The 24,526-nt window shown below is 33.4% G+C and overlaps 3 protein-coding genes across 3 annotated transcripts in view; 2 read left to right on the top strand and 1 right to left on the bottom strand.

The window, feature by feature from the left end:
* The first annotated feature begins 633 nt into the window (after positions 1 to 633).
* LOC113398785 (COMM domain-containing protein 10-like) lies at positions 634 to 1,684 on the top strand. Its single transcript, XM_026637685.2, has 2 exons — positions 634 to 928; positions 1,055 to 1,684. The coding sequence occupies exons 1-2, from the start codon at positions 897 to 899 to the stop codon at positions 1,605 to 1,607; spliced, it is 585 nt and encodes a 194-aa protein (XP_026493470.2). The 5' UTR covers positions 634 to 896; the 3' UTR covers positions 1,608 to 1,684.
* Positions 1,685 to 2,433: 749 nt separating this feature from the next.
* Positions 2,434 to 11,677, top strand: LOC113398784 (E3 ubiquitin-protein ligase ariadne-1). Its single transcript, XM_026637683.2, has 10 exons — positions 2,434 to 2,796; positions 3,910 to 4,062; positions 4,289 to 4,357; positions 4,437 to 4,523; positions 5,008 to 5,136; positions 5,875 to 6,048; positions 6,725 to 6,921; positions 7,373 to 7,562; positions 7,761 to 7,987; positions 8,273 to 11,677. Exons 1-10 carry the CDS (start codon positions 2,593 to 2,595, stop codon positions 8,352 to 8,354), a joined length of 1,512 nt encoding a protein of 503 aa, XP_026493468.2. The 5' UTR covers positions 2,434 to 2,592; the 3' UTR covers positions 8,355 to 11,677.
* A 2,275-nt stretch (positions 11,678 to 13,952) lies between these two features.
* The window catches only part of Para (paralytic), a 71,410-nt gene continuing 60,836 nt past the window's right edge, over positions 13,953 to 24,526 (bottom strand). The window contains 16 exon segments of the mRNA XM_064216856.1: positions 13,953 to 16,782; positions 16,785 to 17,361; positions 17,445 to 17,648; positions 17,735 to 18,039; positions 18,115 to 18,385; positions 18,470 to 18,715; positions 18,804 to 18,998; positions 19,179 to 19,301; positions 20,308 to 20,430; positions 21,712 to 21,885; positions 21,969 to 22,234; positions 22,340 to 22,481; positions 22,571 to 22,686; positions 22,756 to 22,878; positions 23,836 to 24,040; positions 24,154 to 24,341. Of these exon segments, the coding sequence (XP_064072926.1) occupies positions 16,460 to 16,782; positions 16,785 to 17,361; positions 17,445 to 17,648; positions 17,735 to 18,039; positions 18,115 to 18,385; positions 18,470 to 18,715; positions 18,804 to 18,998; positions 19,179 to 19,301; positions 20,308 to 20,430; positions 21,712 to 21,885; positions 21,969 to 22,234; positions 22,340 to 22,481; positions 22,571 to 22,686; positions 22,756 to 22,878; positions 23,836 to 24,040; positions 24,154 to 24,341 (3,581 nt within the window). The 3' untranslated portion in view covers positions 13,953 to 16,459.

The following is a 24,526-nucleotide window of genomic DNA, read 5'->3' as shown; positions in this document are numbered from 1 at the left end:
CTGCTTGTGATAAAGCCCTTTTTTTATAGATTGGTGGAAAATTCGTTGGGATATACGATGGGCTATTTTCAATCGTTGATTTCGCATCGCCAACAAAATGAGCACTGCAGATGTGACTGTTTACGCTCGGCTCTCACGGTTTGTTGTCTGCACTACTAAAAGATAAAAATGAAATAACGCATAATGAAAAAAAAAAACCTATTTCCTTATGCATATTTCGTCCTCACTGTCGTATATAGGGATATACAATGATAATTTTGAGAAATAAATACATAAATGTAAAATTGAGTAAAATTTACTCACATTCGTCTAACAGCTTGTATCCACTTTTTCCTTCAGTCAATTTCATGGCTTTTTCTCGGAAAAGAGTAAAATTTTAATTGCCGACTATTTTGTTCGGAGTTGTTGCACCCAATAACACAACAATATCTTTTGGCAGGCATTATTTTCCGATATTTTTAGGTGTTTTCACAAGTTGAATCCGTATGCACGAGCTCACTCCGAACGACTGTTGTCACCACATGGCCATTGGCCACACGCATAGATAATACACTTATACTAGCTAGCCACACGGGCATCTACTAACTTTCCGATTGAGCCGCGAGGGCGGCGCCACATGCGATGCGCACGGAGCCTATTGACAAGTTGACAACTTTTAATGTCGCAATGTCACAATCATTAAACAATTTTAAAATATCTACATACCTATATATGGGTGTTGGTATTTTATTAATTACTTTTGTTTAGTTATTACATTTTACTTATTATCATTTGTTGCTAATGTTGTTGTACTTATAATGCTTAAGCAATTGATGTGCAGGAAGTTATATAAAACTTTTTACTATTTATTAATATTATGTTGTCAATAACTAGATAAATCTTTAGATAACACAAATATGGAGTGTAATTGGCTGAAAACTTCTCCAAGGTATAATTATTATTTTTTATTTTCTTAAGTTAGTTGTTAAAAATAATGATAATTTAACGATTTTCTAAATTACATTGTTATTTTATAATTACATCTAATTTTACCATTTTTTAAATATATTTTTAGTTTGAAGAAAGGTATTGATTTAATTAATCAGTTGGAAGAGACAAAATTTGAACAGTTTCTTAGAAGAATCGTAGTCAAATTAAAAAATCAAGACACAGAAATTTTCACAGAAGAGGAAAGAAGAAAACTTGAAAAGATATTTAAAGTGAACGATGAACAATTACTCTTAGCAATTAAATCTATACTTTACATTTTTAAAAGAATTCTCAAATTCATCTTCATGCCTGTAAACTTAAAAGCTGATTTATCGAATATTGGTTTCAATGATGAAAAGGTTAACTTTTTTATTAAGATTTGGTCTTCGGAAACAAAGTTAACACTAAATGACTTGACATCCACTTCGCTAAATAAATATGAAGATAACCCAGATTTGCAGTGGAAGCTAAATACAGAATTAAGTTCAGAGTATCATAAAAAAAGTAAAGTACCTAAAGCCTATCTATCTTTTTTTGGTGAATGTGATGTTACTGAAGTAGAATTAACACATCAAGAATTAAATTCAATTTTTTTACAAGTTGAGTCTATTCAAAATGAACTAGATAATCTTATGTAATAATGTTTATTATTGTCTTAAAAATGTGCCTTCTTTGTTGATTGTTATGATTAAAATATGATTATTTTATATAGAAATATGTTTTTCATTATTGTAAAAAAAATTAGATATAACTGTTTGCAATTAAAAAAAAGTGAACCAGATTAGGTTTAATTTTAATGGGTATTTGACACAGGTTTATTTTAGGGTCTAAATATGTTTTGTATAAAAAATGCGACTCCAACCGGTAGTACTTTAAAATTTTGGAATAGTTTACTTACTTACTAATTATATTCAAACTAACAGTAAACTTCAGCACAAAATATGACATTGTTATAGATTTATCTATATATACAAAAATGGGTGGACAACATCTTCATAACAATTAGTACAATTACATATATAAATTAAAAAATGAATTATTTACCTAAATAATTGCTTATTACATTTAACATTCCTTTAATATAAATGCGTATTTTAATTTAATACTTAATACAAAATAATATTTGTAATTTGATACGAAAATTTCCATTGTTAATTCCTACAAACGTAGTATGTAATCAGTAATGCTTTTGGTTATCATAGATATTAGAAATATTAATTTTGAGATTTGCGCTTTACTTAACACTTCATTGTAATAATTTTAAAAACTGCAAACAAAGATTTTGGTTAAATTTATTAAATCTGTATGTATCAAAACCTTAAACAGAACAAGTTTATTTTAATTTCGATCAATCTTTATTAAACTTTTCTTTTCATAATTTTGTAAAATGCAAACATTTTGGTAGATTAGATAAAGTTTATAAAGATCATAGACAAATTTATTTAAAGAGTCAAGAGAGTGACGTCATAGACACTAACAAATACGTCAGAGGTTTTGGCAGCCCGTGGGTGAACTATTTTCTTCATTGTTGACCTTTCCTAAATCTTAGGTGTAATTATTTCATCATAAGAAGTATTTTGGCAGTACCATTATTATCTAGCAAATCATTTATTTATCTCGACAATGGACTCGGAAGATGACACAAAGGATGATGTGGATTCTGGTAATGAATCAAGCGGAGACGATGTCGACTTTGTCATGGACGAGACTCACAGTACAAGGGAACGGCAAACGGAACTCGAAGAATATCCATATGAAGTGTTATCAACGGAGGAAATCGTCCAACACATGGTTGATTGCATCAAAGATGTGAACACAGTAGTTGAGGTCAGTATGTTAGTAGTAAACAATGGATAGGTTGAATGAGGTTACTCGAACTTTGGTTTACTTCATTGATTTTAATCATTTGGTTTTCCAAAATATTATATTATGTCAATATAAAATGTTGTTGATGCAAAGAGTATAGAGTTTAAGACTCAGATTTTCGTATTTACAGTGTTAAGTTTCTGATCAATTGGAATTAGTGTTCCAAATTATGTTATTGTTAAAGATTAATCTGAATTAACCAAAAAAGGAAAATGAGTCATACAAAAACAAAACTGTTCTTTTGTTCATTTTATTACAAGTAGAAAGATTTATAGTATAGGCTGTGGAAATTCCATATGCATAGAATACTTATTTAGGCCATCTTAGCATTCATAGCAGTCTTACAGGAGAAATTATCAATTCCATTTTATTGTTATTGTTTTAAAAGTACAAATTAATTAGTAATTTTTAAAATATATAGGATATAATTTTGATGATTATTTTTATCAAAATCAGATACGGTTGTTGTATTATTTGTACTGTGAACAGTTTTGTAGAAAATGTTTGGATGTAAATAAATAAATTTTGGTTACATTTTATATAATTCTTTCAAAGTTATATATTTTAGTAGCTGTTATTATACTCGTATTTTGTAAATGTTATAGTAACATAGTTATTGATAGGATGTAATTATTTAGGTCAAATAGATAAAAAGGCATTCACATTCAGATTTTATTTCAAAATAAATTAAATTTATTTCAACATAAACTATGATTTCAAAATGAGGGCAGAGTTTTGTATAATTTTGATAATTAGTTAGTATTAAAATCTTCATTAATATAATGCTCTGATATTTTTATAAAACAATGACTAAACTAGGTCAGGTAAAACTGGAAAGTGCTGTGTATGTTATTGATGTTGTTGTATACTTATAAGTAAATGAAAGGAAGTGGTTATTGAGATTTACTATCTAACACATATTATATTCAATGAATACTGTTTTGATAGATAAAAAAATATTTGTTTTATTTGTTTTACTTTAAAGTCAGAATGAAATGCTTTTAGTCAGCCTTTGCATAATTGGTCCCAATATATAAATTAGTGAGTCATTATATTAATCTTGTTTAATTATAGATTCCCGCTACAACAACTCGTATCCTTCTTAATCATTTTAAATGGGACAAGGAGAAGCTAATGGAAAGATTGTATGATGGGGATCAGGACCAGTTGTTTGCTGAGGCTAGAGTTATAAACCCATTTAGGAAACCTGTCATACAAAGACCAAAGGTAAAGATGCTAATTTTACTTCATGAAAAGTCATTCAATCTTTATGAATGACCATTTTAATTTATTAAAAATACATAATTAAAGAGAATTCAATGTCTAGTTCTCTCTCTAGTCTAGTTAGACAGTGGACTATCTTGGATAATGATAATGACAACTCTATAATTAAATTATTGTAAACAGCTGCAGTTTTGAACTGAATAACTTTACTGCTCTATAACTATTTCAGTTACCTAGACGAATATCAACATCAGGAACGGAAGAATGCGAGATATGCTTTTCAATTCTCCCCACATCTGTAAGTCTCAGTTATCATTTTGCTAGTGTAAAGTGAATATTTATTAAACTTGTATGAATATACATTTGCCTAATTACAGATAATGACAGGCCTCGAGTGTGGTCACAGGTTTTGCACACAGTGCTGGTGCGAATACTTGACTACTAAAATTATGGAAGAGGGCTTAGTAAGTTCATTTGATATTTTTAAAATCTTATAAGAGTTTATTGTAACGATGTAGAAAAAATAGTAGGAATAAGTATCTTGTTAAAAGTTATATTCAGTATTAGTAAACTACTGTATTAATAAGTGTTTATAAATGAAAAGTGTATATATACATATTATATACATGAATGGTATATATTGAATTTATAATAAATTCAATCTTCTTAGAGGGGAGGAGGCCTGTGTCCAGTAAAGTATTTATGAGCTGTCACTAAAATATCTACATCTGCTTAAGTTTTGCTTTCTTTGGTTTTGAATTTCAGTTTTCTATTTAAATTTGTTCTTATTTTAATGAAAATTGCACAGTTCCCAGAATATCAAAAAAGATAGACATTTAATTGTTAACAATTTAAACTTTTCAATTGTCAATAACAAATAATTTTATGCATGACCAACCACGAATAGTTGAAAGTATTAAAATATACTACTGTGTGTTTTTTCTATAGGGGCAGACAATAGCGTGCGCGGCGCACGCGTGTGACATCCTCGTGGACGACGCAACCGTCATGCGACTGGTGCGCGACCCGCGCGTCAAACTTAAATATCAACACATCATTACTAATAGTTTTGTGGAGGTGAATACATTTTTTTACTAGCTGCTTGTAACAACTTTGCTTGGCTATGTTACAAATTCTGCCATACATGATTTTTTTGCGAAATTTTAACGTTCGTTTATGTAGTGCACGCAACGGAACCTCTCAAAAGAAATAATTTTGAACTCTTTTTTCAACACTTATCATCGATACTCCATTTCTATTGGTCGTAGCATGATGGTATTTAGCCTAAACGGTAAATATGCTATCTGACACTAAAATAATTTTTCAATCGGACCGGCAGTTCTGAGATTTATTTTGCATGTTATGTTGTAGAAAAAACCACTAAAACTTTCATTATAACTTTGGGTAGTGTATAGCATCTAGAAATTATTTTTATTATGAGACATGTTTCTAGGGATATGTAATTTATATCAGAATCATTTCTGTTGTACAATTAGATATGTTTTGTAGAAATTAAATTGAATAGTGACATTGACCTTATTACACAGGCAGGTACTATCTGTTGAATAAAGGCAGTATAAAATGTATTATTATGTATTGTAGTAATGTTCCTGTCATTTTTAAATTCTACAGTGGTTTATATTTACTTTGGTTTTTAGCATGCTATTTTACACAAATATCACTATTGATCACCTAGTAACTAATTAGACTAGTAAGAAAGTCGCGTTATGCCTTTAATAATCATAAAGAAGCTTTTTCTGAGATTTATTTTATTGAAAATCTAAACGATATCACTAACGACGATTCCATGTGCAGTGCAACAGACTGCTCCGCTGGTGCCCGTCCCCGGACTGCAGCAACGCGATCAAGGTGGAGGCGTACGTGGAGGCCGCGCCCGTCACGTGTCGCTGCGCGCACACCTTCTGCTTCGCGTGCGGGGAGAACTGGCACGACCCCGTCCGCTGCTGCTTGCTGAGGAAATGGATCAAGGTGACTATCTTCAAACACCTTTTCATTAATCATAATTTGGAACCTACTCATTTCTGATTCTATTTGAAATAAACTTTCTCCTACCCTTAATATATTTCCGTCCTCTGTCACCAATCGCCCTGTATGGATAGAAAGGGACGGGTGCACTCGAAACGGTTAGTGGTTCGTTGCGATCCCGTGTATACCTCTGGTATGAGTGAGGAGACTGTATGATATTACCTCACCTTACCTTACTTATAAGAATTTAAAATGAGTTTCATATAAATAAAATAAAATACCTTCGTGAATTACAAGACAGAACTGAGTAGTGACAAGAGTTGTGTAAATAGTGTGCTCATAGTACGCTTTACTTGTTATTGTTATAGTTTTACTTGATGGTAGGGTTTCATGCAAGCTTATCTGGGTATCACCCATACATCACATATTTTACCACCAAACAACAATAATTGATTGTATTCCGGGTGGAAGGGTGAGTAAGCCAGTGTAACTTCAGGCTCAAGGGACATAACATCTTAGTTTCCCAGGTTGGTAGCTCATCGGCGATGGATGAGACGAGGAATGGTTAATATTTCTTACGTTGTTAATATCTACGGTGTTGACCACTTACCATCAGTTGGTCCATTTGTCAGTTGGCCTGAAAAAACGATTTGCCATGAAACTGTTATCTATTGTGCAGAAATGCGATGACGACTCTGAAACATCTAACTGGATAGCGGCTAATACGAAAGAGTGTCCGAAGTGTAACGTCACGATAGAGAAGGACGGCGGCTGCAATCACATGGTCTGCAAGAACCAGAACTGTAAGGCTGACTTCTGTTGGGTATGTCTCGGACCTTGGGAACCTCACGGCAGCAGCTGGTACAACTGTAACAGGTATTTGTAATAGATTTTCTAATATTTTTAAATCTTATGATGCCATATAAGGTAAACCCAATTTAGTCTTTTTGAGTCGGTACTTCTGTAAGTAAATACATAAAGTTTAAATATATTATGGTATCAGTCCGAAGTTGCACATGTACACAAAGTCGGTTTTTGTAATTGCAAAGTCGACTTGCTTATTTGCTATACGTCGCCGCGTGACCTCTTACTTACAAGGTCGACTTCTCGCGTTTAATAATGTATTCTATTTATTTGATAATTAGGTAAAATATTAGGGTCGGACTTGTGTAATACATGCGCGGAAAGTGAGTCGAATACCCAATAGCCTCCTTAATGATATCTCGTCCAACCAGATACGCTGAATTTATACTTTAAACAAAGACATTTTGTATAATAAAAAAAGATATTTTTTATATTTTGATGGTGTATACTCAATACTGTCCAGATACGACGAGGACGAGGCAAAAGCTGCCCGCGACGCGCAGGAGCGCTCGCGCGCAGCGCTGCAGCGCTACCTGTTCTACTGCAACAGATACATGAACCACATGCAGTCGCTGCGCTTCGAGTCCAAGCTCTATGCCTCCATCAAGGAGAAGATGGAGGAGATGCAGCAGCACAACATGAGCTGGATCGAGGTACCTTTTAGTGATACTGTAATTTGCCGTAAATAAGAAATGTGGGTTTGTTAATATTGAGACATGAACATGTTCAAGATGCTTGTATGCGATTATGTCTGCATGTTATGTATACAAAATTTACTCAACAAAATAAATTTTCGTGTCAACGTTGAATGATTAATATTTTATATTTTTAAAAATATTTTATGTTTACAGGTGCAATTTTTAAAAAAAGCTGTAGATATACTCTGTCAGTGCCGGCAAACGTTGATGTACACGTACGTGTTCGCATACTACTTGCGGAAAAACAACCAGTCGGTGATTTTTGAAGATAACCAGCGCGACCTGGAGTCCGCCACGGAAACACTCTCAGAGTACCTCGAGAGAGACATCACTAGTGAGAACTTGGCTGATATTAAACAAAAAGTGCAAGACAAATACAGGTAATTAAATAATACTCTATTTCATTTTGTACAAATATACAATCCATATATATGTCAGTAGAATTTCAAAAAACATCTAACATTGGAATAGACAAAAACTTACTTTAAAAACAGTTGAATGTTTACATTAAAAAAATGTCAAAATGCACACTCTAAAAAAATTGATGTAAATGATTTTTTAAATATATTTATTTAATTAGAATAGCCATTATTACATTTATGCTTAAACGACTGAATAAAAATTAGTAATACTATTTTGTATAAACAAGGGTGTTTATTTTTCAGATATTGCGATAGCCGGCGTAAGGTTTTACTCGAACACGTTCACGAAGGCTACGAAAAGGATTGCTGGGACTACACAGAGTAAACCTCTTCCTTCTCTGTCCATCAAACTGTCACATCTATCTAACTCTCGCACCACTCATGACTGCACGCTAACCACTGATAAGCATAGACAATGCCAAAAATTGTGACAACTGTACATATGAGCCGGGAGCTTAAAAAAATATACAATTTTAAATATTCCTTTTGCCTCAAAATTGACAACTGAAATATAAAAAAATAAAACAAAAAAAAAGATACGACAAAGTTTATTTTCGTTTCTTGTCATAATTTTTGAATAGTTATTGAGATGAAAAAGAGCAGATCGATAGATTTATAATTTAGAAAAATATTAGTTTCGTTGTATTAGTCGTTGTAAAGAATCTGCTGATTTGTATGGATTTAATTGCGCTAGTAATATTAATAAATCGTTTTTTTTTCACGTCTTTGACAAGGCATTAGCTGTTTTGTGTATTGATTACATTCGTTTATTTTTTCTATTAGTTTTTGCCATTAATAGTAGATGAACGATCTCATTCATATGTCTGATATACAGTTACTGTATATATCATGTGTTTGGTACTTTGGTAATATTAGTAAAAAAATCGTGTAAAATATTGTGTAATGTTGGCTAGGATCAACTGAGTTTAAATTTCATATGTATTGATATAAACTTATTTTTTGTAAAACATGTACTAAAATAGGAACAGTTGAAACATTTTTTTCAGATTTTGAAATTATTCCTTCCTGTTTGATATGATTTTGGTCAGGCTTAGGACATGTGAAACGAGGAAATTGAAATTTTCGTAACCTGTTCAAAACCTTAATTGTATTCGATTATCTAGTTCCAAAGAGTTGAAGTCGAAATTGTGAAATAGTAAACAATAATTGTATTTTAAACGGAGTTTGGTATTACGTGACATTTGTATGAGAGATACCGTCTATTTAAATTTAATTTAGCCTGTAACAAAGACATCCTTTATTTTACACTATCTTTTATAATAATATACGGTAAGAAATTGTTAGGTAGCAAATTTTATTCATGCAAGATTCTTATTTTAGTAAATGTTAAGGCTCGGATCTCCCTTTTAGTTTATTTCGGATACAACAATGTGGCTGACCGATTAAAACCTATTCAAGTACTCAAACTTCAAAATTAAATATTTTAATATAGCATTCAAATATACATTAACCTATGAATATTTATCGCCAGTTTCTAAAATTTTTAATTAGACATTTACTAATGTGAATAAATACTGACTGTTCATTCATTGCCTGTCATCAATATCGACCAATGACCATTTATCAAAGTCGAAATAATTTATCTCGATGAGCGCTTCAGAAGCTCAAGGTTAAAATACTAAACATTAATACCCTTTTAATCACATACAATTTATGAACTATAGAAAACAATCAACTTAAGCTAAGCTATAACTGTTAATCATAGAGACTGCAGAAAAAAATGTATTATGAATGTGTTCATACTGAAGATTAAAATTTGTTTGAAAATAGAATCTTGCACTTTGTGAGACGAATGTTTATACGTACAGTTTAAAATGACATGATATTTAGTTATAATTCTATATGTCAGTTACAATGTTGTATTCGAAATCGTTATATATAATAGCATAGTATTCATAATAACTTTGACTTGCTTACTTTAATTATTATTCACTCTTACGTGGTCTTGTCGAACGATACGATAGGTTTTCATTCGTGAGTTTATTTATGAGATATTTTTAACGTATGCGACGAGTGTCAAATGGAAAATACGTAAAATGTTTTCAAACATCGTATTACAATATTGATTTTTTAAATTTGTCGAAAAATAAAAATAAATATTGAAATCGTATCATCTAATGATTTCATATTTTGAACATTATTTTCTAGTCGATCTGTAACGGTACGTTGCTTTCTTATAAAATTATATTTTTCACTTGTCATATTCGTTAAAATTATCGTTCGCTTATTTGAGACAATAATTCATGGTTTGGGCGCTGTTGTCTAATTAATACATTAATCAATCAGTAAGCAATAGCCTTTCCGATGTTTAGTATAATGCAAGCATTGCCCCGTGCTCTTCGAAAATCAATTTAAATGAATAATTTAAGTTATAAAATATATAAAAAAATTAAATTATACTTTGAAAAAAGTGAATGCACTTCAATGTAGCAGAAAAATATTTTTTGCAATTAAAGCCAACTTAATTGTCAACTGAATATACTTTATTATGATATTTATTTATTATTTTAATTCTGCATGTCATAACACAATTATTTTGTCTTTTTATTAAGATAGTCAACTAAATATAAAATATTTAAATTCGAAAAATAAATATAATGGTCACAAATATTATCATAATTTTTAAATATTGAGCGACGAGATCGAACAGAATGTAAAAACGTTCGAATATTGCGACAAGCTGTTGCAACTTCAGAGGAGCACAGTTACAATGTTCGCATTGTACTCTGATTTATGTATTCTATTGACCTCATTCACTGTAGTTCTAATGATACGCGAATAGTTTTTAACGACGTTGGCTTCATAAGCTTTTTCTGTTAATAAAAACTAAATTTTTAAATCAAATAGTGGACGATATCATTAATAAATATTTACTATCGATTAAGAGAAAACGAAAAAATATTTTTACCAAATATCCTATTTTTTTTATTAGAATACTGTTTTTCTACTAAACATTAAGCTAGTTCAAGATATAGTGTGTTTTTTATTCTGTGATCAACTTTTTTTGATGCCTCGAAGGCTTGATATACTTTTAATTGATCGAATAAAATTTCCGTCGTGGAACCAACACGCTGGCATTGTATTATTACTTTGATTTTTTTATAATTGATTAAATAAAATCATTTTTAATTATAAAGCTCGAAAATTTTTAGATAAATTCCAAACGTATTTTTATGAAAAATAGCTCATAAAATTTGACGCGTAAACAAATATGGAAGTTTCGAAACACCGAACTCTGCTTGATTTGTATAATAATTGTAGCACTACATATCTGTCATTGGACTGTGTATTCGTAGTCGGTACGGATTGTGAATTAATCGTTTGCACTGCCAGTAAGCGTGGTAACTTGAAATAACTCGAAGCTTAGTGTGTGTTCACATAGTGAACTCGGTAATAGCGTAGAAGCGTCCTCCCTCACGCCGTCGCATCTGTCGTAATAATTACTTTCACGGTGCGCTCGGAGGACGGTCACACACACATAAATTGTACATATATAGATGCTGTATAAATATTTATATTGATAACGTATTCGCAACTCTTGTGTATTGACGGGCATCTTGTATGTGTGTCTTGGCAAGGACACATTTGTCTTAAATGTAAGACGGAAATAAAAATAGTAACATCGAAGATTGTATTCTTTTCCCTTTATAATTCCTTCTATCCTTATTTTCCCAAAAATAAGTTATATATACTATTCAAAAAGAATTATACAGAATATTATGTAATTGTTTAAAAATAAGAGTGTGATGTTTAATAAAAAAATTGGTATAGTTATGTTGTATGTAAATAAAGCCATAAAGTGAAAAACGCCCACTGCTGGGTTAAGGCCTCCTCTTTTTTGAGGTTAAGGAGTGTAGCTTTTCCCAGCACGTTACTCCAAAACGATTTACTGGATACACATGCGTCAGATTTTTATTCGATATATGATGGTTTCACGATGTTTTCCTACCAAGATATACAATAAACTTTAAATATATATAAAACGCCTACAGTAATTTCATAATATTAACTTTTTATAAAGGAATAACATTTATCAATAAGCGTTTCTGTACAGGGATGCGTTGGCGCCTTCTCCCACGAGATCTAGTAAAGCTTAATGAACAATTGGTTCGTACATTTTTAACTAATTATTTGTTTACCTATTACAGACTATATATATTCAACATTCCTCTTGTCGCTTATTTTAAAGTGGTTGCAAACGTTCGATACAAATTAATAATATAATAACATATTAATTATTAAAAATTCACTTTCAAATACCGCTGCACTGTACTTTACGTAAGTAGAAGTACTGTCTTCTACTTATTATTATTACAGGCACTACGTGTTGTATGGTGAAAAACATAGTTGTAATAGAATAGTGCGTTTGTACCGCAACACATTTATCTAATCCCAATAACAAGGGAATTTTTTTGTCTCCGTTTACAAAGAAGACACACGAAGGCTCGATTGGATGTGGTTCAACTTTTATGCGTTACAGCTTTCTCCTGAAAATATACATTTCTCAAAATACGTCAGTATGAGTCTTCCACTACGATACGAAGGCCCCTTTAAATTAAAAGTCTCTGTCATATATTATATCTGTATGTTGATCAGATTTAATATTTACTCGTAGATTAAACAAAAACTATTTTAGAAAATATTTATTTGGTTAAGATATTAAAAATTGTTTTTATAACATATACCTTTAAATGCTTTTAAAAATGATTAAATTGTTTTTAAAACTATTTTATCTGATTCAATCTTCCATAATAATCATTGATTATGTTACAGGTCCTGGTAATCGCTGTTTTAGTTGATACTAATAAATTAATCGAAAAAATAAATGCTACGTATATGTTTTTATAATTAACATTTAATTTTAGTTAGTGAAACGATAGGTATGTTTATAGAAATGTAAAAAACACGTTTTTGTGATAAATATAAAACAAAATAAAAATAGACAATGATCTTTTATTCGGATCTTTTAATCTATTTGTAATATAATTCAATATTTTTAATAAAATTTCAAGTTAATTTATTTGGATTTATTGGGATTTTTTCAATACGATTATATGTTTACACCAAGTTTATAATCAAAAAGTAACCAAAGTGTTCATTGTCAATTGTAGTGGCCATAGTAAAATTGGGCTACCAAGCTAATCGTTGGTTCGTTTGCCACCCCTATGTCTTTTATTTCATATTTCATTTCCTATTATATGCAATAAAGTTATTTTTAAATTTTAGACTCCATGCCTAATATAGAAAAAGTTAGACATTGATTATACTGATATTTGATGAAATAAAATTTTGTACATTTTAAGACAAGGCCAGTGGCCAGTGGTTTCACGTTCTAATCTGGTTGTGTTACTCACATTTAACATTTTCATTGGAGCTTCATGTACCAGATAAGTATTCATATGGTAACAGTGTGCCTTAGCGTCGTAGCTTGCTGTTAGATAGCATATTCATATAATGTCAATAAATGAGATATAAGTAGGTACTAAACAAAAAAAACAACTATTCAGGTTGGTAGTTTCAGAGATTAGTTCTTAAGAACGCCTATTCCAATCGCTTATCAATTTGTGGCATTTTTAAGCTTATGACTGCGTATGTATGTATTACTATAGGCAATCTATCATAAAATTGTATTTTACAATCGAGTTGAGAACTTTTTTTTTTAAGTCTGTTAAAATGTATTGCCATAAAATTTTTTTATAGCAGAATAAGTTTCTGCATAGTGCGTCATGATAAATTATTCTCAATTTTACTAATTATATTCTATATTCCTTCAATCGGTTTTACCTGTTACACATGATTCTTACACAAATCGTAAGAGTTACATTATGGTTGTGGGAACGGAAAGCTCTCATGTATTCATAAATTATTAATATTTAGATGATTAAAAAAATTAAACAATCAATTAAAGCAGTCAAGTTCTATATTTATCGTTTACTTAATTTATTTTGTACAAACTTCAACAATATATATAATAAATATTCAATTAAATCTCTATCATTCAGCAAACTGAACTCACTTTTTGTCATAAGTTTAGTCAAAGAAATAATACAATGATATTGTAACTTATTGTCTAAACTTAATTAAACACAACTTTTTTGTGCCAATATGCCTAATAGTAGATAAAATATTTGGTTTTACCAAAACAATAACTTCATAATCAGAAATCAACATAACGATATAAATTTTTCGAGCGTCACGGAGCGGTTCAAACTGCGACTGAGATTTGAGCTATTCGCCAGATGAACTGTTCAGTCATTTATTTTCATCTAACAAATTATTTCTACTCTACAATAATGTTTTTGACAAAAGGTTAATTCGTAGGCTATCTCACGAAAGCGGATATTTATAATAAAGGAACTACTTACAGATATCTAGCGATCATTATTTTGATATATATATTGATATAATCTTCTTATGGATTACTATTGTGTTTAGCAACACGTGAAACTGGATAATATCACGTTAATATCACGTTCGAATATAAACTTTTAAATTAAATAATTTTAAATGGATGAACCGTTCCTTGGCGCTATGCTACCGTCAGCTTGAACGAGTAAGGTCGAAACTTGAATGGCAATGTCAACTGTTACCAGTAACTGAAAGAAACCAAGTCATTTGGGTTTCGCTTGGGTGGCGTGGTGCGTGCGCTCGCGACGGGGAAATTCGCTGGCCCATGCACCGCGCTCTGGTAACTCTTTATAAAAGTATCTACGTATTTATTATCTGTAATCGTAATTATTATTATTGCAAAATAGGTGCAAAACGTTAAGCGTCTCATCTTAGTTTACAAATACACCGACTCTTAAAACTTTGCAACGTTTAGATTGTCTTGCACTTCCAAAAATTTCACATTTTATAAAAACGAATTGAAAAACAACCGACACACAACTATTCAGTGACGTGATCCATAATATAAAAGCGAATTCGACCACACTTTCACGTTATTGCTTCAAGCGTATTACGTATCGCTGCGCGACTCGCGGATATCAATAGTAACACGATAAAGTATGTGTTGCGAAGTGCGTTTCGGGCTCCTCCCGGCTATAAGCTCTGAATATGTACAGAGAAGTAGAAAATGGACCACTCCCAAGGGTAATATACAAAATTTAATGATTAATAAATTTTCTTGTGCTAGAATAGACAATACTGACGGAGCACAATTTCGACCAATAGAGATGTGTTACTTGGAACTCTCCGACGCTGCGGTCGATTATAGCTCTATCATCTTCACAATTGCGCTACTTCCATTATCTAGAGAGATGTCAATCGAAAAATAAAAATATTTTAATAATATCTACCTTACTCGGTAAGGGACGTTCGATCTCTTAGGTATTTAATAATATCTCTTATTGCTAATTTCATGCTTTTCGAATAGCCCATTCGCTTCGTTCAAGTTGGATTACATATACGGTAATGCACCTACCACGCGATAGAGTTACAATATTGTAGTCGACATTGTTAAAAATGAGGTGCGAGATAGCTTTAAATATAATAGAAGCAGTGCCAGCCTGCTGGCAGCGACAGAGACGGGGGCGGGCGGCGTGAGGCCGCGCGCGGGGAAGACGCGCGACCGCTCCGCCGCCGCAGCTAATGTAATTCAGGGGAAGGAAATTACATTAACTACGAGAAGGTGCGCATTACGTAAAATGGCTCGATTCCTATGATGCGTACTGAATTAGGACGGAAGTGAACTCTGGTACCAATTTCACGGTTGATTAGCTAAGCTTACACAGACATATTTGCAAAAACTGCCTTAACCTTTTTAATTTCGAGTCGACCGACCTCGATTAAAAGACGATCTTGTTTCAGTATAGTAAGAAGCATTAAAAATTGGAACTATTCAAAATTATTATGGACAACATTGATATGAATGGGCGAAGCCATTGCTTTCTTAAGCGTTTAGGATTTAATACAATTACACTAGCGTTCAAACGCAGTAGACGAATTAGCAGTAAAATAATAGTGTCATACATGTGTCGATGTTGTAATATTAAATTATATGTAATTGAATTGATTAGTTGAGTGCGCCGTCTGTCCGCCGTCAGCAGCGCGCAGCGCGACTTACCGGCGGAGACGACCGAGTGAAGCATTATTACGCAAACGTCACTCCGCGTCGCTCTCCGGCACTAACACATTGTGACTGTTGAATACCATTTTGGGGAAGAAAAATGATATCCCACAGTCGTTTACATTTAGACAATCTTATCTCCGTAGCGATCTGCTTTATGAACATTTACACAGAAAAAGTGTCAATCGTCAAATACAAAAATAAGCATTTAATGTTTTCTCAACTTTATCCGATATCTTATAATACTAGTGACAAATAAACGGCGTGCTCGCTAAAAAGACTTCCTCCAAATGATACACGGTTTCTCTTCGAGAACGGGATTAACGCGTCAAAGTAAATCACTAAAAGATATACTCGGTAAATGCGAACATCGGTCGCAAAACAAATCGTCTCGCAAGCTTCGGCCACACGAATATAAAACACTCCGATGAACGCTCACGTCTCCACACGCGCAAGGCTATCGTCCGCGAGAGGGCGCGGGCGCGCCGACTCGCGTCGCTTCGCTCGCCCGCCGACACTACATATTCGAAACATCTAGCGTAAAAAAGAATTAAGTGCGCTTGGGTGGGCTCAAGAGCTCGGGCAGCGGTGCGGGCAGCGGCAGCGGCGCCTCGTCGACGAGCGCGGGCAGCAGCGCGAGCGCCAGCGCGGGTCAGACGGGCGCGGGCGGCGGCGCGGGTTCAGGCGGGCGCGGCGCCGCCCCCGCTGCCTGCAGCACCACGCGGTGCGCGCCGCCCGCGCCCGCGTCCAGCAGCACGGCCGTGGGGGCGCCTTCCGCCTCCGTACCGCTCGCGCCGCCACCCTCCGCGCCCGACGCGGAGCCACCACCGGGCGACTGCGCTCTTCGATGCCTCCGCCACGCGTGTTGAATCAACCGCGCGCAGTACTCTTCACGCTGTCTCCATAGAGTCGACGACACGGGCTCGTAGCCCACTTCGTCGGGCCTTCCTACATCGACCGGTTCTTCGATGGGGTTGCCCTTTCTCGCAAAGAAGTCCTTCGTGAGCGCATCTAAGATGTCGACACAGAACATCATGTCACCGCGACATATAGGTATGTCCATGGATATAATTTTGTATTTGTTAGGTTTGTGGATTTGTAAAGGTGGCTCGAGAACGTCCAAGAAATCAGATAGTTGATCGTATCTGATGTATTGTGTTCCTTCGGGATCAAAACGCTGCCATATCTCGTAGTACATGTCATAGTCGTCGTCAGTTAGGCCTTCCTGTACGTCTTCGGTTGCCTGAAAATTTATAACACATTACGTATTGTCAGAATCCATTAATCTTATTTGCAATTTTTCAAAACATCATATGGTCAATTTACCTGAGAATAATTTTCGAGAATAACGGCAATGTACATGTTAATAACGATGAGGAAAGAGATCACTAGGTATGAGAGTAAGTAGGTAATGCCTATCGTCGCAGAGCCACAGTTGCCAGGTGACCCACGTTCGTTGTCCGGCAAATCACACTCTTCCTCGTTTATGATTCCGTCTAATACACCATCCCAACCCGCCGAAGTAGACATCTATAAAAATCGTGTTATGCTTGCTGTGACATATATTTAAAAAAAATATATAGGTACTTTAAAAATGTAACTATCTTAAATTGTACCTGAAATAGTAGAATCATACTTTGCACGAAAGTTTTGAAGTTGTACACATCATCTAGGCCTCCTTTGTCTTTAACGTGCATGAAAAATGACATTCCGAATATAGCGAAGATAAACATTACAAGGAATAGCAGCAGACAAATGTTAAAGAGAGCTGGCAGTGACATGGCCAGAGCGAACAGTAATGTTCGAATGCCCTTTGCACCTTTAACCAGTCGAAGTACTCTACCAACTTTTGCCACTCTTACGACTCTGAGTAAAGTCGGTGAAACAAAGTACTTCTCTATGATATCGCTCAACACCAAGCCTGAAGATTAAAAAGTTATTAATAGTTGTATTATTAGATTCCGATGTAATTATAAATGAACAAAATTATACTTACTAAGAATAGAAAACATTACAACGACAAAGTCAAATAGATTCCATGGTTCTACAAAGTAATGGTATCGTAGGGCAAAGATCTTGAGTAAGCATTCTGAACTAAATATTACGATGAATATCATGTTAAGGTAGTCCAACACAGCACTAAATGTTTCTGATTGTTGATAATGATCTAGGGTCATAGTTAACATATTAAGGCCAATAAACAACATAATGATCATGTCAAATTTCTTGTCTGTTACTATCTCAAAAACAATTGCTTGCGGTCGCCACTGAAACAAATAAAAAAAATATAGTACATGGTATGTTTATTATTATAATAAAAATTAAAGAGAAAAATAAACACGCATACTCACCCTTGGTCTGGGAATTGCTTTAAGGGGCTTTTTCGATCCCATTTTTTTCATGGCATTGTAATACTTTTTCTGATCTTCTGTCATAAACATTTCAAGACTGCCTCCTGCTTTCTTCTTTTGTTCATTAAAATTATCAATAATCACACCAATGAATAGGTTAAGAGTGAAGAAAGAGCCGAAAATAATGAAGAATACGAAATACAAATACATGTATATATTGGTTTCTCGAATGGGTTGTCGACCAACCTGAAATAATTTATCAAGTATTAATATTAAAACATGCTTTAAACAACGTTAACAGGATCTTGGCGATTGAAGTTATAACTAGTTATACCTCTCGTGAATCGATAGCATCATTCATGATTTGAATCCAACCTTTGAAAGTAGCAACTTGAAACAGACATAAATAAGCCTTGCCAACATGGTCAAAATTCATTGGAGAGTTTTCCCAGGTGTAGTTTTCTAAGATACAAGCATTTCTATCAGGGATAATTTCATGGCTTAGAGTTGTGTGGTTCATGTCGACGCACTGTAATGAAATAAAATTTGAATTGAAGAACAGCAACATTGTTTTTCGATTTTATATATTTGTAAATCATAACTCAAAAACTACATCATTCACGAAACTCATTATGTGTATATCTCAGTACCTCATTACGCTGAAAGCAACTACAATTAATAAAATGGTATAAAAATGTTTTAAACTGGCCTTAAAATATTTTCCAGCGAAGAGTTGTACACCCATAATAGCAAAGATAAGCCAGAATATCAGACACACGAGCAGCACGTTGAAGATGGATGGGATCGCTTGCACCAGAGCATTCACTACCACCTAGAATTAAACAGTAGTCATATATTTCACGTAACGTTCTAACAATTATATTGATTATTATAAAAAAGAGAAAAAATGCTTTTAAAGGATTTATGGATAACTTGTTGAAATTAATACTTATGTATGTATTAATATTAATTGATTATTATATTATCTGACTGTGTAGCATTTTTGCCAGTGAACGTCTATTATTTGTAATTATTCAATAAAATGTTGCACCTGATGCAATTATTCATTACAAATCACTCTTTATTTTGTTACAACAAACTTGCGAAGTCTTTGCGACGAAATGTCGGAAAAAAAACAATTAATCTCAATTAACATTTAAGTTTTTAAAAAGGGGTTTCTATATTTGTTTTTATATATATACCTGAACAATGAAAACAAAATCAAATTATTTATAATCACAACAAAACATGCAGAACAAGCATTTATGTGTAACAACAACAAATTACATGCAACTATTAAACAAGAAGCTCTCTTACCAATCGAAATGAAAATAAATCCAATAAATACGGGAATGGAACTAAGATCTATCGCATGCGCGCTGGATATTCTTCAATAATTCTTGCCATTGATGAAAGAAGTTAATCTAAGGTGCATAATCTAAAATACATTCCAAATATCTAAGGACAAATCTCTAAGCTAAAAATACAAAAGTAATCGAAGAGAAAAAATAGACCAAAACATGATAGTGATATACTTTGACGACTTAAAACCGACAGCTTTTAAAGAGGATGTAACGAGTCATGATGATACTAAGCCATTCAAGGGTGCCATCGAAGACTTCAAAAATGATTTAATAATAACCAATATTCGACAAATGCCAATGAGTTGATTGCGTTTGAAAAGTTTCAAAATGATGTAGATTGAGTGGATGTACTACGTTTATATATTTTTGTGATTATGATTCTGTACTGATGTGTTGGTGTCGAACGAATTGTGTAGTGATAGATGGTTAGTTAATAAAGAAAAGAGGTAGAGCTCGCGAGGCAGAGGTACGTACCCTCATGCCCTGCATGCGGCTCATAGCCCTGAGCGGTCGAAGGGCTCGAAGCGTTCTCATCGTTTTGAACGCCTGAATGCCACCGGCGCCACAAAGCGCCGCTACGAAGTTTATAAGCGAGACCTGATAAAATCAATAGTAGCACTTTGAGAACACACAATATCAACACGTAAAGTTTACATACTCCAAGGTACCTAGAGTAAAATATGGGAATGACTAAGTAATGAAATTTGATATATCTATGATTCAGATATGAAGACTTACAACCCCAACGTCAAATTGATAGGACACTATAATGTCGTGAAGATGATATGTCTATCACATTCAAACCTGCTGAGAACAAAGGGTAGCAATAAAAATAAATTAATAAGGTTGGATACATAGGTAAAGGTGTTATTAACATTCAAGAAATATACAAAGCTTGAGAAACCAAAGAAACCAATTAAAATTTCCTGGATCTCTCATATATTTTGCATCGACAATTAAGGCACATGTTTATTTTTTCAAAGAAGTGGATCATAATATTCAAGACACTGACAGCACACAACAAAAGAGATGTACCATTTTTATCTATAACATTAATTTAATTATATATTAAATTAATTTATTATTTAACATTATCAAAAACGGCACAGTTGAGGCTTAAGGAAAAATGAAATAACCGTGATCATGCATATTAAGAGATCTTTGTATTTAACATAAGTTTATAATAGGTTTTAGTACTTATTTCGAGGGTAAGACATGAAAGCAAATCCACAAACACAACAAGACGACATCGAGAGCTGTAACAGCGGGACCGGTCTTGGCCTTCACTGTGTTAGACATCGAACAGTCAAAGCTCCGCTTTTATGTCGCGCTGCCTGCATCATGTAAGGCTATCATAACACTTTTCTAACAAATGTAACAAATTGCCAACTTGGCAGGCAACACGACGTAACCATCTGCTGAGCGATCAACCAGCCAGTATTGACTGCGCGCTCTACTCACGCGCATGCCCTCCCATCTGGAAACTGCGCGGAGGGGCCGCAGAGCGCGCAAAGTGCGCATCGAACGGAATGCTGGGATGTCATCCGCACCCGCCATCACGGCTCCGTGGTTTACGAGTGACAACTAACGATACCACTTGTCATTCATATAATATTCATTATTATAAAATAATTTAAATATAACATTACTTATATTGTATATATTTTTTTACTTAATAGCAAGAAATACTTAGTTTTTATACATTTTATAAAATTAATAAGTATTTGTTATACGAGTATTCTTGATTTGTATCGTAGCCTTAATAACTCCCAATACCTATCGATTAAACATCTGTTGATTATCCATATTTTAAAAACATGTAACTAAACCAAAATAACCCCTAAAAATAAGTTAAATAAATAAACAATTGTCGTTTACCATAACAATGATGAAATCGAGCCAACACCATGCATTCGTGAAATATTTCTGGAATCCAAGGGCAAGCCACTTAATCAACATCTCGATGAAAAATATAACGGTAAAGATTCGGTCCATATAATAGAGGATATCTTGAAGTATCGGCCGATGCGGTAAATGGACATCTTCTAGAGCCTACAAAGTATTAAAATTACACATTAAATATCACAATTTTAATATAATTGTAGTAATAATATTGTTTGAATTAATTAACATACCAAAGCCAAACTACTGAGTAAAATCATAGTTATCACAGCCGTTTCGAAGTATGTATTTTCAATAAGTCGGAAGGTTTTCAGTCTGAGCATGGCCCATCCTTGCCAAAATGGTGATTCATCATCACCAGCCAAAAACGGGAAGCGTTGATAGCAAGGTTCTGGACAGCAGTCAGCTGGAGAGTCTTCAAGGATTCCATCACCTTCTACGGCTTTTATGTCCAATTTAGCCAGATCTACTTGTCCAGCCTCTTCTTCTGGTATCATTTCTGTAACGCAAATAAGATAAATGTGTGTAATACATGTGTATTTGAACTGTTGAAAGGTAAAGGTTTTCTTGACAGTAATTATATATGTATATTAATATATATTACCTTCCTCCAGCCCCAATTCTTCTTTACTGGCGTCTTTTTTTTCTTCACCGTCGATCGTATCAGCTGAACCTTTGTGACTTTCATCTTTAAATGATCTAATTTTGTGACTTCCATATGATTTCTGACTTATAGTATCATCGTCCTGAAAAGACAATCCAAAAATATATACATATATATATATATATATAGTCAAATATAAAATTAGTCAATTTTCCAATAAATATTTCACACCTGAATGGGATACCCGTGATGATTAAGATCACAATTAATTCTATTGTCCGTGTGGTTATCCGTTATTGCATTGATATTATTCATTAGTATTTTACCTTTCTTGTACTTATTGTCACCTAAAAAAATAAGTTTTTACCGTTAGCATTTAATTCTCAAGTACTACACATTTCTCAAGTATTATTTACCTGGTATTGTAAATTCCATTCCGTCACCGATTGCTACTTCTACTTGGTCTTTTAGTTTCTTATCTTTATACAGTACTCCGTCATCGAGGTCGGCACCTAATTCGAGCTCGTTATCCACCCGTTCTGAGGAGACACAGCGGCCGCATAAAGCCGCCTTTAAGCCTACATGTCGCGCGTCATTTGTCCACCGTGCGTAGGCGCAGCACCCAAGCATAGAAATCAGACCAGGCGAGTATCTTAGTTATAATTTTCGAAATATATAAGTTAATGCAATTTCATATAAAAAAATTATATCTTGAAACGATTTATGGTGATGGTACGAATGATATTATATCAAAGCATATTAAATTATAGAACTCACAAAAAATTAAATTCAATAAAATATTTAGTGTAGTGTAGTATTTGGAAGTGATATCCACACATTTAACGATATAGCTGTAACCAACTCAATATACTTATTACATCAACACATGACTTCCATCAACATGCAAAACACAGAAAAGCGTATGATATGTATAGGGTACGACAATAAAAGCGAAAAATGTACTTACGATAAAGTTAACCACAACACTCAGAAACTTGGTCGAATAAAAATGGAAAACACAATGAGAACAATATCGAATAAAATCAAACTAATTCACGAAGGTCTGTAGCTCTACACTTGAATGCTATAGGGGACAAGCAACGCACAGTGTACACAAAGTATATAATAGAGGATACACACACACGTCATGCTCTATACGCGATCGATTATTTTGTTAACTGTTTTTTTTTTTATTGTATAATCATGCTACAACTTATGAGTACGAAAAATGATACCTTATCGACTTTTTAAATATTCTATAAGGCATAGTTTAGCTATTTACATGTTCTAGAAAATAGGCATCATTAAAAAAATATTTAAATAGAGATTTTATTTCTCACAAATCTGTTCAATAACAACGTTAGCAAAGCTGTTTAAAAGTGAAACTTCCTACCGCAATTATATTTACTTATTATATTCCAAAATCGTATTTTGAATTATTACATTGACAAACAACAACATGCCACAACATACTTTTAGAATGTAACACATCTTACCGGGAGCGTGTATGGCTATTTGGTTTGTGAGTTTATTTTTCACCAACTTCAAGACGTCTGCTGCGTTCTTTTTAACCCAATCTATGAACCTCGATATTCTGTTGAATGCTTCAGCTATTTTGTTGGTGTCTTGATCGGCTGTCGGCGACGATAAGTTCGATGATCCAAAATTTGACAGTAACAGGGCCAAGAAGAGGTTAAGAACCTAATAAATTATATTTTTTAGAATATTTGTTATCGATTCTCTTATGTGAAAGATTTTACATAAAACAAGAAATTTAATTTTTTGGCAAAAAACAATAATATCAAAATACTGACCACAAGATTGCCAATGACAACGGTAGCTAAGAAAAATGGTATGCAGGATACGTCTCCAACGAGCATACAATCCCACATGCTTTCTATCCATTCTCCACATAGTACTCGAAATACTATCATGAAGCTGTGCATGAAGTCGGTGAAGTTCCAACGGGGAAGATCTCCGTCCGGAAAACGGTCTACATAGTCTGTGCACATACGGTGAAAATAATAATTTAGTAACTAGCTATGGTATCTGATAAGTTTGGAACATCATATAAAATATCAAAACAGTAGCGTGAATCTAACAACATTAGATAAATCTAAAAACATTAAAAAGTTATTTTGTAAAGAATGGTTCTTTATCAATTAGTAAGATAAATAAAATCTGTTC

This window comes from Vanessa tameamea, chromosome 14 (genome assembly GCF_037043105.1).
Source record: "Vanessa tameamea isolate UH-Manoa-2023 chromosome 14, ilVanTame1 primary haplotype, whole genome shotgun sequence".
In the NCBI taxonomy this organism is placed as follows: Eukaryota; Metazoa; Arthropoda; class Insecta; order Lepidoptera; family Nymphalidae; genus Vanessa; species Vanessa tameamea.
The sequence above is the reverse complement of the archived record's forward strand: the minus strand, read 5'-3'. Positions and strand labels throughout refer to the sequence as shown.

Bases quoted from the DNA above. Each gene is read 5' to 3' on its own strand.
- LOC113398785 (XM_026637685.2), top strand. From the start codon at position 897: ATGGAGTGTAATTGGCTGAAAACTTCTCCAAG. The intron at 929-1,054 runs GTATAATTATTA...ATATATTTTTAG, and splicing joins TGGCTGAAAACTTCTCCAAG to TTTGAAGAAAGGTATTGATT.
- LOC113398784 (XM_026637683.2), top strand. From the start codon at position 2,593: ATGGACTCGGAAGATGACACAAAGGATGATGTGGATTCTGGTAATGAA. The intron at 4,524-5,007 runs GTAAGTTCATTT...TTTTTTCTATAG, and splicing joins AAATTATGGAAGAGGGCTTA to GGGCAGACAATAGCGTGCGC. The intron at 7,563-7,760 runs GTACCTTTTAGT...TTATGTTTACAG, and splicing joins ACAACATGAGCTGGATCGAG to GTGCAATTTTTAAAAAAAGC.